The 16,325-nt window shown below is 40.9% G+C and overlaps 1 protein-coding gene and 4 non-coding genes across 5 annotated transcripts; all 5 read left to right on the plus strand.

Annotated features, from left to right (window-relative positions):
* Window positions 1-3,252: 3,252 nt before the first annotated feature.
* Window positions 3,253-13,969, plus strand: scn2b (sodium channel, voltage-gated, type II, beta). The gene is made up of 4 exons (XM_061073739.1): window positions 3,253-3,328; window positions 10,936-11,096; window positions 11,197-11,413; window positions 13,773-13,969. The coding sequence occupies exons 1-4, from the start codon at window positions 3,253-3,255 to the stop codon at window positions 13,967-13,969; spliced, it is 651 nt and encodes a 216-aa protein (XP_060929722.1).
* Window positions 5,698-5,770, plus strand: trnat-agu (transfer RNA threonine (anticodon AGU)). Its single transcript has one exon. It is a non-coding gene; the product is annotated as a tRNA-Thr (tRNA).
* Window positions 7,040-7,112, plus strand: trnat-agu (transfer RNA threonine (anticodon AGU)). The gene has a single exon. It is a non-coding gene; the product is annotated as a tRNA-Thr (tRNA).
* On the plus strand, window positions 10,026-10,098 carry trnat-agu (transfer RNA threonine (anticodon AGU)). Its single transcript has one exon. It is a non-coding gene; the product is annotated as a tRNA-Thr (tRNA).
* trnat-agu (transfer RNA threonine (anticodon AGU)) lies at window positions 11,806-11,878 on the plus strand. The gene has a single exon. It is a non-coding gene; the product is annotated as a tRNA-Thr (tRNA).
* Window positions 13,970-16,325: the final 2,356 nt, after the last annotated feature.

The raw sequence follows: 16,325 nt of genomic DNA on the forward strand, positions 1-16,325 counted from the left end.
TCTATTCTGTACATTATATTAATCTTGACTAAAGGTCCAATGTGCAGGATTTAGGGTCATCCATCAGCAGAAACAGAATAGTATTCATTAACATGTTTTCATTTGTGTATATGTATATCACCTGAAGAATAGTTGTGTTTTTATTACAATAGAATGAGGCCTGAAATCTAGATCAGGAGCAAATTCTCTTCCATGGAGTCTGCCATGTTTCTACAGAAGCCCAGAGCAGTCAAACCAAAATTGGCAAGAGAAGATGAGGGCTTTTAGGTTTTAGCTCTTGGTAACCTATAGCTCTCGGTGGCCTTCACAACTCATAGGTTCTCTTTATATTATTGGAAGTGAAGGCTTTGGGTTGCAGTATGCACCCTCACCACTAGATGCCACTAACTCCTCCACACTTTTTGGATTACACCCCCTACTGCCATGAATTTGTGTTTCCTACCAGAACTTAAGATACCCTCAGTGGGAGACGCTCTGGATGCTTCTCTTTCTCCCTAATTAGAAGTTTGTTACTCTATAGGCCTCATTTATTAACACCTGCTCCCTTCATGTGTGGGATCACCTGCCCCTCTACCTGCCACGCTCAGCTCGATCTCTTTGTTTAGACACCTGCCTGCTCCACTAGCTGCTTGACATGATCTCTAAACTGGATCTCTGGAACACTCACCAATCTGAAACAAGACAATATCACAGACATAACTGGGGCTAACGTGTTGAAGTGTCGACCGCCACCGTGTGTTGACCAATTACGTCAAGGTTGGATGATAAGCACAGAAAATACACACACACACACACACACAGTTGATTCACATTTGACACACAGGGTGGGAATCAGTTGGGCAGCTGCTGATAATGATCAAAGTACCCAGCGAAACACAGACACACACACACCTACACACACTATTATACTGCTGTGTGTTGGTGACAGCTTGTTAGCGACTGATTCCCCATCTTGATGGATCATTACCCCCGAGCTGCAGGGTCATTGAGGTAATGTGAGAGGATAGAGACGATCTTTCCATTATTACTGTAAGAATCTCAGCACATAACAACTTCACCGTGAATATAATGTCAAAATAGAAATGCTCCAAGGCATGATGTCTCTCAGGGGGAAGTTAAGGATACTGAGGGTGAAAAAACAGAACATTATAATTAGCAGGAATCTACAACGTTGAATAAGTAAATACAGACACTGGATGTTGAACTTTCACTGTGACTATATGACTTTGTTTACATGGACACAAATATTTCGTTATTAGCTTGATTAAGAAGAAAGTCTGAATAAGACACGTAATTTAGACTTGTGTAGTATTCTAACATAAGTCACGTTATGTAGGCATGAATAGGTCTTGATCGCATTATAACGTTCCTGTAGAAGTTTTTGGAACTGCTTGATGACACAAGGCCTTTGTGTAAGAACAATGGTAAAACAAAAAGGACTTGGAAAGAGAACACCAAATATATACAGTATATATATATAGTGTGTATCTCTATATCTCTATATCTATCTCTCCATGTATCTATCTATCTATCTATCTATCTATCTATCTATCTATCTATCTATCTATCTATCTATCTATCTATCTATCTATCTATCTATCTATCTATCTATCTATCTATCTATCTATCTATCTATCTATCTATCTATCTATCTATCCATCCATCCATCCATCCATCCATCCATCCATCCATCCATCCTTCTATCTATCCATCCATATGAATGTACTGAAGGCATGTTTAAGGTGTAGGTCTCTGACTGACCCATAACCCTGCTACTGGCCGGCCACTGCTGTTTTAGTAAATCTGAAAACCCTCTTTCTATGTGGTTAGCAGCATCACTATGCTAACCACATGCACACAAACCAGCCCATCCTCCTCCTCTTCCTCCTCTTCTCTCCGATAAGCTTAATTTCTTCAAACCACTCTCCTAACTCCCTTTTGCCTCATTGGGACTTTCCCTCTCTTCCTGTATTGGCATGTTCTTTAATTTCCTGACGTCATCCCCTTTTTTTTTCTGGAAGCAGCCTCTTTCATTTCCCAGTATCCTCTCCTCCTCACTCCCACCCAGGAAGGGTGATGGAAGAATGTATATGTAGAAGGAGGGATGGTCTCTGTTTAATTTTTTGTTTGCCTGCACGGCAGCCTGATTTAGCTCTGTAAGGGTCTCCTCTCCTGTACTGGTATTCTCTTTTACTAACATTTAGTGACTGGTTGATATTTGCCTGTTGTGTAAGACCTATTTCCAAAATCTCTCATAGTTGTTGTTCACTTTGGTTAAGATTTGGGGACTTGGATGACGCCTAATTTAATCATGGGAATATATTGGCAGATTTTAGTTTAGTGCAAATATTTAAAAAATGAGAAGAAGATTTTTTTTCATTTTGCAGGTCAAAAAAGTCAAACAACCCCAGAGATGTTTTTCTTTATATTGTACGTATTTAGAATAAAGTTGAAATGTCAAGAATAACCTTGAAATTAAAAAAAAGATGGTGCTGATATAAATTACTCGGAGAAAGGAATTACTTCTCTGTAGTACATAAACACAGTGTGGTACTCAGTATTAGATCTTTGAAGAGGCCTTGCTCAAATATTTCGACTTTATCATGTCAACAATTCAAATTAATTCACGATTAATATTAGATCTGTATTATTATTATAAGCATCAGCGTTATGACTAGCCTCCTTATTTTTATTCAAGAGTGTTCATATTTTTTTTAAATCTTCACAAATGTTTAATCACAACTGGTATGTATATATATTTTGCTTTGTTAATTACTGTTTTATTAGAGATTGGCAGATTATATAATAAAATTCTTCTCTCTGCTTCTTTTCATTCAAGATTTGAGAGTTGGTGTAAAAAAAATGGTTGGTCGATGAATGAAATAACTTATATATATATATATTAAATACAATATTAATATTATATATGTATATATACTGCATATAAACTGCCATTAAGGAAATTACACACAGGCACAAATAAAAAAACAATAGCCTCCTTTTCTTTTAGTGCTGCCTGTCCTGCCCTCCCTCCTCATCCATCAACACACTGACAACCATGAGATCAACCTGCATCCAGCTGAAGACACTGCCAGCCATGTTCTGCCTCTAAAAACCAAAACACTGCCTGGTGTCAAAGCCTTTCCAACGCGCACATCTGGATCCCAGTCTCTGCTCTCTGCCTCCGTCCTGTCGCTTCTCCACAGATCATTAAAAGGCCGTGTTTGGACTGATCCCAGGCGGAGGTGAGAGATGTCTGCCCCGGCGCAGGAGAGGAGCTCCGCCGCTCCGCTGCTCAGCGCACTGCTGCTGCTCGGCTCGCTCTCCGGTAAGAAACACGACACCGGTCCCACCGATCGATGCCCCGGTCACACACACATTGATACAACGGATCAACAGTTGGATAGGATGAGATCCGTCACACACACACCCACACACACACACACACACACACACACACACACACACACACACACACACACACACACACACCCACACACACACACACATCACACAACACATCACTGACCACATCTGACACCACACATCCTCTGGGCCCTTCTCTGAGAGAGACAGAGAGAGAGAGAGGATGTGAGTGTGTGTCAGAGAGAGGGGGGGTGATAATGGGTGTGAGATGATGTCGGTTAATTGTTTTAGCATCCCTGATTCAAAGTCATTTAATCCGTTGTGTAACTGGCCTTATTCCTTTTTCCTCCCATGCCAACAGCCACCTGTGTTTAACCTCTCCACCTGTGGCCTGTTGTATCACAGCCTTCAAACAGGATTCTGATGATGATGCTCTATGCATTCAAAAAATAATATTGGCTTATTATTCCGTGAACAGCAGGTTCCAGTGAGGATCTGTGAGTCAGTGGGAGTGATGTGTAGAAACAGGCCCTGCGATGAGGTGCTAACAGGGAGCCACCCTCATTCACAGGCCTTGTCACAAACCCACATACGTGTTAATGTGCAATATTAGCACATCAATGCATGATCTAAGTGAGATGCCGAGCCCAGATGGGTTCATGATATTTTAGCATATACAAAAACAAGCTCCCACACTGTGTGACCCACATGTGATCAAACCCACAGGATCCCTATACAAAGCTGGAGCTCTCCATCACTAGCTTGTGAAACACCATTTCCTGCTGTAGCTGGGAAACTTCAATTCTTCTGTAAAGTCGCCTACAAATGGTTTCAAAAGTGCACTGTAATGTGTGCACTCTGCTCTGCGCCCAGGGGACTACATGCAACTTCTGTACTGTATCTCACTCCGCTTTTCAACTAATTTAACTGTGCTTTATTCATTCTTTCATTATCATATAGTACAACACCGTTACATTGTATATATATTTATATTTCGTATAGTTCTTTCTGTTTATATTGTGCTCTTGTACTTCTATTATTACCTTTATTGAGAGTCTACTTCATGATTTTCTTTTTACTGCTATAACACGGTATATTACCCCTTATCTACCATTATCTTATCTTATCTTACCTTATATTATGTTATCTTACGTTAACACTCAGCTATTATGAACATTTTATTAAGGGAAGTTATTACGTCCTTGTGTCTTTTGTAGAGGCCGACAACCCCTCTTCATGTCAACTTACTGGTCTTGTGCCTCTTCACTGCGCCTCATGCCCCAGCTGTGGCTAGGTTATTCACCTGAGCAGGACTCGCGGCGTCATGCAGAGTCATCATGCAGGACCAGTAATCCATAAGTCTGGGAGGGAAGAGTAGAGACAGAGGGTTCATCAGAAATACAAAATAAGAAATGTCATTGATGTTTTTCATGCAGTTTACACAAAAAGGAAACTGCTGAGGCCTGTTTTTTAAATCAAATTTTCATCCAACTTCATTGTCACTTTAAACCTGTTCTCTGAAGTGAGACTAAACGTAGAGTGAGTGAGACTGTGAAGACATACTTTGCCCGGCTTGACACCATCCAGCCTAATGGAATTGGAGGAAATGGCGTTGAAGTTTGTCTTTAAATTCAGTGCAACAATGTTCACCCAGTATTTTTAGGGGGCGTCGCCACCCGTTGCATTATGCCAGCTGAAAACAGATACTGTTGCTGCGGAGCCTGTTGCTTGGAGATGCCACTAAGCTTCAGTTACACTTGTTTTGCCACTTTTTGAACAGCATGTGAGCTTTTGTTTAAAAAAAGCTAATCCTATAGTAATTATTTAGCTTCTTAAGTGTCCAAATATGAAAAAAAATCGTAAATACTTATGCACTGAATCTATCTACTGGGTATTTAATCAAGCTTAGAAAGCAAGTTTTATAGCAATACCGGTCATCTTTTCATACGGTCATTCAGAAGAACACCAGTTCTTTTCTAGGTTAAGGGTGGGGGGCAGCAGTGTAGTAAATATATAGATTTTAATTTCTCATACAGGTTCTCAGCAATATTCCTTCTGCCAATTGGTGTCTATTTAACCGCACAGTTGCAGTTACCACAGATAGGCACTAGAGGGCAGCAGCGCACAGAGAGGAGGAGGAATCTACTCTATATTCAGCGGCATGGACTTCAAACAATAGATATGCTTCAAACAGGTCAAAGTCCGTTGTTTTATACCTTGTATTGTACAGCAGCACCAAAATACCACAGGTCAGTCAAAATGTCACCGTAAATGTGGCCGATTTACAACTGGCGAGCCTACATATAGTTCTGTGAATTCATGGACACCATCGGCGCCGTGGCTTAGTTGGTAAAGCGTCTGTCTAGTAAACAGAAGATCCTGGGTTCAATTCCCAGCGGTGCCTTTTTCTCACTTTGAGCTGATTCGAGTAAATGTCATAAACCATGCGTGCTCCAGGTTAGAAGAGGGAACATCGCCCGAAAATTACATAATTTTTGGTTTAATTTGGTATAAATTAGTTTATCGGCACCGTGACAGTTTTCTCCCTATTACCATGCGTTTTGGCTTCCAAATGTACAAAATGACAGCGTTTGTATCCAGAATATTTGTTGTCTATCTTTTTACAGTCTATGATCTCAAAATATTTTTTCTCATTATCATTGAATTACAACATGTCAGTCACAAGTGAAATTTTATCTTGAAAATATTGATCCGAGCCTAAAATTTGATGTTTGTATGAGTAGAGTAACATTCTTAAGGCAGCCCTTCCGACTGTAGATCAAATAATAATAAAAAAATAAAATAATAAATGCTATATTCTCAATACACAAACAAAAACAATTGTGATTTTCTGTTGTGAGACCTGAAAAGGTAGAATTAGTTGAATTAATGTCTTATTCATTTTCAAATATCACAAAACTATTAATACTACCTGACAATAAACTTTTCCAGCCCACAAGTAATCTAAAGTAATTTTTCTGATGTGTTGAAAACTTAATCAGTACAGATATCTGGTAAATAACAGAAATGTAGGAGAGCAAGTGATGTTTCTTTATTTTTAGACGTTAATAGAACTAGAGTTTCTCTTTAGATAATTTATTTGTGCGTCTGTTATTGTCACCAGTCAAAGCCTATAAGTGCTTTTTGAATGTTTACATTGCACTGTATCTTAAAGCAGTCAGACTTTGTGACTCTATTATAAGTAGATACATCTGTCAATAATGCATGAGAGTGGAAGGCCGTAGGGGTGATAAGGACAAGGAGCGGTAAGAACCTTTCAACTCTTACTCAGTCTGGTCAATATTCCCCTTTTGGTTTGGTATTTTCAATATTGATCATCAGTGAGATTTTAAAAGTAGTTTCAGCCTGTGCAGTTAAAGCCAGTTATGGCTGCAGTGATATAAGGTCATGATACTGGATGATGCCTCTCTGTCTGTGCTACTGTGGAGTAGCTGTGTTCACTTTACACTTACTTTATACCAACAAAATGCGATGCTGCAGGCTCATTATCTTTTTCTATAACTTTGTCCCTTATCTCATTTTTAACATCCTACATGATACCTGCAGCTGCAGAATGCATCTCTGACAGACATCATGCAGTGTGGATGTCTCTCCAGCAGGGGGCTGATTGAAGAAGCAGAATCTAAATGACAGGATATCTGGTCTCACCACCGGCGCCATGGCTTAGTTGGTAAAGCGTCTGTCTAGTAAACAGAAGATCCTGGGTTCAATTCCCAGTGGTGCCTTTTCATTGACACACTTTGAATTGTGTAACACAATATTATATTCCAGTTAAAGGACAAGATATTTTAACTAAAGTTTAAATCCCAACCAAAGAATGTGTTTAAAAATAGCAAAGATGACAGGGGGATCTAGAGCTCAAACGTAATCAACTCTTCCTCTGCACACCCTGACCTCTATAAGCAACATTCCTAAGAAACCTGCAGACCAACTGCATCCGCAAGATATACTATATAAAAAAAGAAATAGAGTATCTATCCAGATATTGGCGACCGAGTGATTTGAGTACTGAAATAGAAAAATTCAACAAGCAATCTGAGATCATATCTGCTGTAACAGTCTTAACTCCTCCTGGTGCAGTTATCATTAAGCTAAGATCGCCCTGGGGACATATATATAATTTACAAGTGCTCCTTGTTAATGTGGGTTATAGTGTAGAGGCATGCACTAAAGGGGGTTACAGGTCAGGGGAGAGAAGCAGCCAATGACTTAAGCTGATCACAGACATAGAAGGACGCTGTACAGTTTCGTCAGAGAAAAACATCTTCAGCACCAGAACAAGCAAGTGCTCTTACTATCAGGGATTTTACTGTGGGGTCTGTTTTGAAACATCCTCCTAATACTGAGCTGTATCCCTTTGTGCCCTTAATGCAGCTTTAAATCACTTTTAGAAGAGACCGTCACAAGATGGCGTCCGTGCTTTTGTCGAGTCAGCCTTCAGGGGAATTCTCACTCTCAGAAGCTTCGTCCAAGCAAACCCACAGATGTCTAATTGGATTCGGACAAGTCAGTTGGGTGGCTTGCACTGGGAAAATGTTACTGGGGTATGAAGAGAAGATTCCCTGGACATATATAAGAATTTGGAAATATCCTTGGTAGAAAGGACACCCTATAAATAATTTGTCGTGCTGCCTCTCCGACCATTTGTACGTGTCATACTTGCGCAATGAAGCATTTCAGGTGCATGAAGGGATTTCTTTGGATTTGGCTCCGACATTCACTCAAAGATGAAAAGACCAGTTAAAGGTGATCAGCTTTAAGTGGTCAAAGGTCAGGGTGACTGAATTCATATGCTGAGTAGAAGGGCATTCAAAGAGCGCATACCTCCACCATGATCAAACAGTGCCCTCCTGAAATTCACACTTTCATTCACCACATCTGGATTTTGATTTGGATCTACACCAAATTACACTCATTAATATCAGAACCCTAAACATGCCTGATTTTCTTCATCAACATCCATGCTTTAGTCCCTGACAAATGAAAAACAAAAATTCCAAAATTGAATGGAAGTCTTTCCTCACCCATACCGTATCCTTCCACTAAGTTTTGCTTTAATCTGTTCTGTAGATTTTGTGCAATCCTGCTGAATATCAATCAAATGCAGAGGAAAACACAATGTACATGGCGGAGGAGATGATAAAATACACTATAGGCCTTTTACAAAATTCCTACAAAAGTCTTCACTATATGTATACATATATATATAACAGGTGGATGTAAAATAAGAAAAGGCTTATAACCATGCAGGGCAATTCAAGTTTAAATACAAGCTACAACATTGTATGTTTTTTTTGTTTAGTCTATTCTTAAAATATAAGCTGCACATTCTTTCTATCTACGTTCTTACACCCCAAAGATTTAACAAATTGCTTATTTTACCAAGCACTGATTCCAGGCAGAAAGGCTTCAATCCTCTTTAGAACATTTCCACAAAAATTAAAACAGATATTTTCTTACTGCAGTATACACTTCTGCTGTGAATCGGACTTGAAACGTAATGAAACGGGGAACATGCAGAGTTGGAGGGAGAAGAGACAAATGATGTAACAGACCTACTTAATTCCTGCATTGACCTTGTGAGAGGAGGGAACAATGGAGGGTAATGAGAGGGGGTAGAAGAGAGAAACACTGGAGAGTGTCGTTGGGGAGGAACGGAAAAACTGTAATTTTGAGGGTAGTGGAAGGGTCAGATCGAAGAGGTGCTACGAAGGAGGCGTGAGAGGTGGCCGGAGACGGGAGAGGAAAGAGGGAGGGGCAGAGAGAGGGAGGAGTGGCTATGGGTCTGCCTCACTGCAGCATTTCATCTGTTAGTCGTTGTTGTCTCCCTCTGTATCTGCATCTGGCTCTTTCTCAACATCCCTAGGACTGCTGAGTCATCAGAAACACCAGCCTGTATCACACCGTGTATCTGGCTATGACTTATAGTAACATATGCTGTGCTTGTGTGTGTGTGTGTGTGTGTGTGTGTGTGTCTGTCTGTCTGTCTGTCTGTTTGTGTGTGTGGCAGAGAACGGGGCTTGAATGTGACAGTGTTAGCTGTGTGTGCAGGTAGATCAGTTTGTGTGGGTGATATTGACACAGCACCGCTAGCATGGAATACAACCCTTGTGGGAGGATGTGCATATGTGCTTGTGTGTGTGTGTGTGTTGTGTGGAGAGTCAGTCAGGTCTGTGGAGTGGTGCAGCGGCAGTGGGAAGGGAGCCAGAAACACCCGACTGCAGAGGAGAGAATGGTGCAGAGTCCCAACATGCACGCACGCACGCACACACACACACACACAGACACACGCACACAGGCACACACACACACGCGAGAGAGAGAGGACGAGAGAGGCAGAGATTCTGTCTGGGGAGTGCGAGTCCATGCTGAAACATAAAATGCTCAGAGACGAGGAGCAAACTTGAAAAAACGGAACATACATTAATCTAATTTCAAGTTACATTATACACGTGTTGATGCATATGTATATCCTAAAGGGGCTTCATGGAGCAGACCATACACCATTCTCACAAAGTTTCCAGATACTATTGTACATGTGAGATTTTATCTCAGTTGTGTCACAATCATATTTAACATCCTACATGATACCTGCAACTGCAGAATAAATTTCCGACAGGATATGCAGAATCTTCACCGGCGCCGTGGCTTAGTTGGTAAAGCGTCTGTCTAGTAAACAGAAGATCCTGGGTTCAATTCCCAGCGGTGCCTTTTCATTGACAGGAGACACACTTTAAATAGTTTAAGACATCTCATAAGGAATGTAAATCTAAACAATGAAAAAAGAAATTCATTGCACAAGTTTCGGCACATAGACATATTTCATGTGAAAATGCAGATAGGCTCACTCGAACAATTAATAATTGCTATTAAATTCACTGTAAATGAGTCCCAAATCGGACGTCTTTCAACTAATCTCAACAATCTCAAAGAAGAATTTGTAATTTACAGCGACTTTAACAGCAGTTATTAATTGTTCGACTGAGCCTCTTTGCATTTTCACAGGAAATATTTCTATGTGCCGAAACTTTCATTGTTTAGATTTACGTTCCTTATGAGATGTCTTAAACTATTATGTTAATACATCCTATTTATCTGTTGATATGCATAATTTCAGTCAGCTTCCAATATTTCACAGTAATTCTATATTCTGGCAAACATCGATCCATGATCTATATGGATATCCATGATCTATGGATATATCTATGGATATTCTATGATCCAGGATCTGCTTATTGAGACAAACAACCATCCAGACTCACATTCAAGCCTAAATTCACCAGTTAACCCTAACCCCAATCTTCATGGCTATGGACTGTGGAAGGAATAGGGAGATACAGGCATAATGTGCAAACTCCACACAGGAAGGCTCCGGCCCAACTGGGATTCCAACCAAAAACCTTCTTGCTGTGACAGTGCTAACCACGGTACCACCGCCTGCAAGCATTTAACATGCAATTTGTTTCAATCCCCTTGTTTTACAGCTCTTGATGTCACTGTTGTTAGTAATGTTGTTATTACCATTGTTGGTTTTGCTTTTCGTTGTAGGTTGTGCAAGCATGGATGTGATCGTGCCCAGTTTCATAAATGCACTGAACGGATCAAGCGTCAAAATTCCCTGCACGTTCACATCCTGCTACAAGATGGATGTGAACACGTTTATCATGAACTGGACCTACCAAGAAACATACAACGACACAAAGGAAATGGTAAAGTGACTTATATTTACATGTTTAATAAGCAGAATACTTCGGGCATGTCCTAAATCTTTTAACCAATTAAAATCTCTGCCTCTTTTTCCGTCCTTAGTTCATGATTTTCTCTAAGAGGAAAGAAATGGCGACTCTGAGGACAGACCGGTTCGGAGACAGGGTCATGTTCGCTGGGAACCTGGTTAAGAACGATCTGTCCATCACACTGTCGGATATCCAGGTGGAGGATATGGGGATTTACAACTGCTACGTGATGAATTTCCCAGACCGCACCGAGGGATATGGTTCCATACAACTTAATGTTGTCACTGAACGTAAGATACTGACCCTATACCTTCTCTCACACACACATACACACACACACACACACACACACACTCACACACACACACACACGAGAGAGAGGACGAGAGAGGCAGAGATTCTGTCTGGGGAGTGTGAGTCCATGCTGAAACATAAAATGCTCAGAGAAGAGGAGCAAACTTGAAAAAACTGAACAATACATTAATCTAATTTCAAGTTACATTATACACATGTTTATGCATTTTACTTTTGGAAGCTTTCCTAAAGGGGCTTCATGTAGCGGACCATGCACCATTCTCACAAAGTTTCCTGATACTATTGTACATGTGAGATTTTATCTTTTAACATCCTACATGAAAACAAAATTCAGAATCTTTCCGACATGATATGTGGGACTTACATCGGCGCCGTGGCTTAGTTGGTAAAGCGTCTGTCTAGTAAACAGAAGATCCTGGGTTCAATTCCCAGCGGTGCCTTTTCATTGACAGGAGACAAAACTAGCATCCATTAATTATCTCTTCTATTTATCCTATAAGGGTTCAAAGGTGTGGTTATAACCAATCCCAGCTGACATTGTGCGATAGGTGGAGTCCACCCTGGACTGGTCACCAGTTCATCACAGGGCTGACAGAAGCTATTTTCAGACATGAACTATGGAAAATGTTTAGACCCAATTTGCCGGAGATTTTCAAGAGTTTGTTTTTCACATATGAAGAACTGATCAGGAAATGTTCCACATTAGACGCATTGACAACAACAGGAAAGTTAAAAAGGTGGCACCTGCGATGAACATGCAGGAGGCAGGACATGACGTACTGCGTTTTTGTTTACATCACATTGACACTGCCAGCCCTTATCACCATAAGAACTTGTTGTCTTTCCAAAGTGACGTCTTTATCTGTGTTGTCTACTTGCAACTTTCCCCTTTTCCGTCCTGAGATATTTGTAGTCTTCAAGTTTAATGTCCACCGTGTTAGAAGCAAGTGACTCGCACATACAGCTAGTCCGGATAATTTTAGGAAAAGGTTTGGAGTTCTGTTCATGTCTGAAGCAGCGATACAGAACAAACATTTACACTACGGGCAAGTTGGAGTTGTCTAATCAACTAAACCCCAATCTGCATGTCTTTGGACTGTGGGAGGAAGCCAAAGAAGACTTGAGGAGAACAAGCAAACTCCATCCAAAACAACTCAACCCAATCTTCTGTTATTTTCTATAAATACTAAACGCTGCCTTGGAAATGCACTCTCAGGGCCATCACACGCTGCTCAGCACTAAACCAAAATCTGGATGTGCATATTTGAGGGAGAGTGCCACTGAGAAAAACTTTGTATTAGGTTTCCATTTTAGCTGTACCCAAAATGGAGACAGGGTTTGTAACGCAGGGAATCAAATAAGAAGGCTTAGAGTGTCTGTTTAAAGGTTTTGCAAAAACAAAGAAACTTTGGTTTCGCCAGTACAAATGTAAGCAAAACTCTGGATCATGGACAGAAAACACAAGGGAACACAACAGGAGCAGAACAGGAAAAGAGAAAGTGACGCAGAAGACTGGGGAGCACTAAAGTCAATATGGGAGGCAGGGAAAATTAAGCACATATTTAAAAAGAGCAAACAATCACTAAAGGAGAAAATAAAACAAGCGAAAGACACGTAAGGTAACAACTATAAGGAAATAATATGTCCAACGTCCACACAACTAATAACATGTCCAAAACAGAGTCATTCCAGACGTTGCAGAGGGAAGATCCAAGGAAAGTAGGCCACTGAATGCTGTGACATGAAGTCCCCTATTCTTTCCATTCTGGGTCTAAATCAGGCTATTGTGCTTCTCTCTGTTATGCAGTAGCCTTTGTGGGTCATGAATAATTCTCATAGTTGTGTGAAAATATGTCCAAAACCCTAAATTTAAGGTTTTCACCATTACTATAGGTATTTATACTGTTGATGATTCTCACAAATGGATGCTACAAATGATCTTACAAATATGGCTACATTTTGTGCAAGTATACGTTTTCACAACTTTTGTTTCAAATGTGACATAAATTAAGCAAAGTCGTGTAACATGTATCCTCTACCTGTGCCCTGGAGTGCATGGGTAAGTGTAAGTGTGTTTCCTGAAGTGTAAGGACCTACTGGTGCTGAGTCAGCTTTTTACTTATTGATGGACATCAAGAGGTTGAAGTCCCTCAGTATCTCGCTCGAACTCACACGCACGCAAACTCACACAAACACACGCACACACACACACAGGATACAGCCTAACTCAGCACTTACTTTCTTTCCACTCGGGTTTAAACAGCTCAGCAGAGCTTTTATCCAGCACTGCACTCGTCTTGATCCGTTGTCTACATCCCTCTCCTCTCCTCTCAGTTCCCCCGCCAAGGGACTCCACCATTGCAGTAGCTATCGGGGCATCGGTGGGCGGAGCATTGGCTCTGCTGATCCTCTCCATGGTCGTGTTGAAATGCCTCCGTCGACACCAGAAACAGGAACTGATTCCGGAGGAAAAGATGGAGGAGGAGGGTAAACTGGACCCTGAGGGTGTTGCAGAGGAGGGAACCAAGTAAGAGATTTCACCTCGACATCAACAAGACTGATCTAATGTAGTGAATGGTGTGCCACCTTTATTAAAGTGGAACGCATCAAACATTAAACCCATAAGGATGCAGCTGCTGACCGGCATCCATAATTTTAGTTCTTGCAGTAAACGCCAGTATACACTGATTATTACTGCCATTTTCCCCTGGTGGTTATGATTTGCCTGCACTGTTGCTAAGGCAACACATCTTACGTACCTTAACTTAAGTCCTTATGACTTACTAGTAGGGAGGCAATAATGAAGAAAGAAAAATCTGAGATTTTCAGCATTAACTGACAGTAATACAAGAATAAAGTCGTAAAAATACAAGAAAAAAAGTTGCAATCTTGCAAAAGTAAAGGAAAAAACAAACATTTTTTGGAAATAAGTGTTGAAGCAGATTTATCATGAAGAAGACACAGAGGCAGAATTGTAGTGGAAAGGTCTGTTTATTCTAACAAGCTCTTTTAATCCTTGATAACAATATTGCTGCCTGTGCTGACTTGTGCACATGCAGGCCGCACTTCCAGTAACTTCTCACTAGTGTGTATGTGAGGGTCTTTGTTATCGTCGAGCCAATTGTGAGTTTGCCTTTCTATGTGTTTTTGTCCATATAAAGTTACAACTGGTAAATGTGTTTTCCCTTACTAGAGCCAAGTTTGGTCAAAACTGTCAAAGCAGTAATTAGAACCATTCCACTCTATCTTATTTGTTTCCCCTTTAAGTCACTCTTCTTGAATATTTACAGACAACCATAGCCGGGTCACCTGCTTGAACCCGCAGACTGTGGAGCTCTTATCCCCAACACTTCCTACGGTAAATACATATCCATGTCAACTAATCTAAAACTAACCAAAATACAACTATGATCAATATCAAGGTTTCAGCCTAATTTATACTGGACAGACAGGGCATTGCTATATTTGCACATGGAACCAGAACCTGGATGAATTAATCACTAGACTGAAATGGAAATCCTATGTATGTGCAGTGTCCTCAAATGTGGTAAAACAAGTGTTACTCTAAATGCTCCTTTATACTTGTCCGTTTTTTCGGATACGGACAGATAAGACCGCCCTATCCGCCGTGGAACGCCCTCCCCGAGCGCCTCTGACAGCTTTTCGTGCACCTCTGATTTTTCTAACTGTCCGTCTTTACCCCACGTGGATACAGCCAAGGGCTGTCCGTGGACCCCACGGATGACGGTGGCTCGTTAGAGCACCGACGGCATGTGTGCACGGTCACATACGGTTATAACGAGCTTTCAAAACGGCGCTAGCGGGCTAGGCTAGCGGGCTAGCCACCATGCTAACTACGGTGGTAACAGTGCAAAAACCCGCCGTCACGACTTTAATTCCACTTCTATCATGACACCGTTTCTACAATACCATCAGGTTAGAAGCAAACACTGGATAGTAGTTAGTGTCGGGAGTCCCTGCTGACTGTGTGGAAGCTGGGGTTGAAGCTAGCTAGCTCCGTCTAGCTTCAAGCTACACGGAGCTTCAAGCCTGCACTGTGTGTAAGTGGGGAGTAAGTAAATAAACAGCGTAGACTTCTTCTGATTACTCGTGAGGAAGGTTTCTCCAAACTTGTCTTCCGTTGCGCCACCTACTGTTCTGGCGGTGAATTGTTTTCAACACGGAGAAGTAAAAATTAAAAAGTGTCCGTCGATCTGTCCGTTCGTCCGACCGTAACGGATTCGTAGTAGCATAATGGAGCCTTAAGTGTGAGCACATAGGCTCATGTTTGTTCTATCTTGTGCCCCAGATCTTTCCACCTGCTGGCTTTATCTAGACAGAGGTTTATTTATTGCTGCATCTACCAAGACATTTCCTAACAAACTCTTTAATCACCATTCTCTCTTTTCTTTCAGACCATCATCCTGAAGATCTATAGTAACCACTGCTTGAATCACTGTCTACTGATGCTCCCCTGCCCCCTGCAGGGCTCCAGACTAACCTTTCTCCGCCTAACTTTTTCATTTAAGTGCACCAGCACATCATTTAGGTGCACCCAAAATGTATCACTGTGCCCCTTGGCAACGCAATAATACACCTATTATACCATTTCTTTGATTTGTTCAAATATCGATTCAGTTCAGGATAATTCACTGTACAATACCAAGTTTGCCTAGATATGAAATCAATTCTCATAGATCTAAAGCTGTAAACTGAACAAGGAAACCCCTAACTTGCTGCATTATTAAAAATATAAAGGTAGGCCTGTCACAATCCATAAAACACATTTTATGGATGATACTTTGTCCCGAAAATTATTGGAATATATGATATTATTATCAGCGTAAAGCAGTTTTAAACCACTGGTATAATGATATTGAGTCTGAC

Source organism: Limanda limanda, chromosome 6, assembly GCF_963576545.1.
Source record: "Limanda limanda chromosome 6, fLimLim1.1, whole genome shotgun sequence".
Taxonomy (NCBI): domain Eukaryota; kingdom Metazoa; phylum Chordata; class Actinopteri; order Pleuronectiformes; family Pleuronectidae; genus Limanda; species Limanda limanda.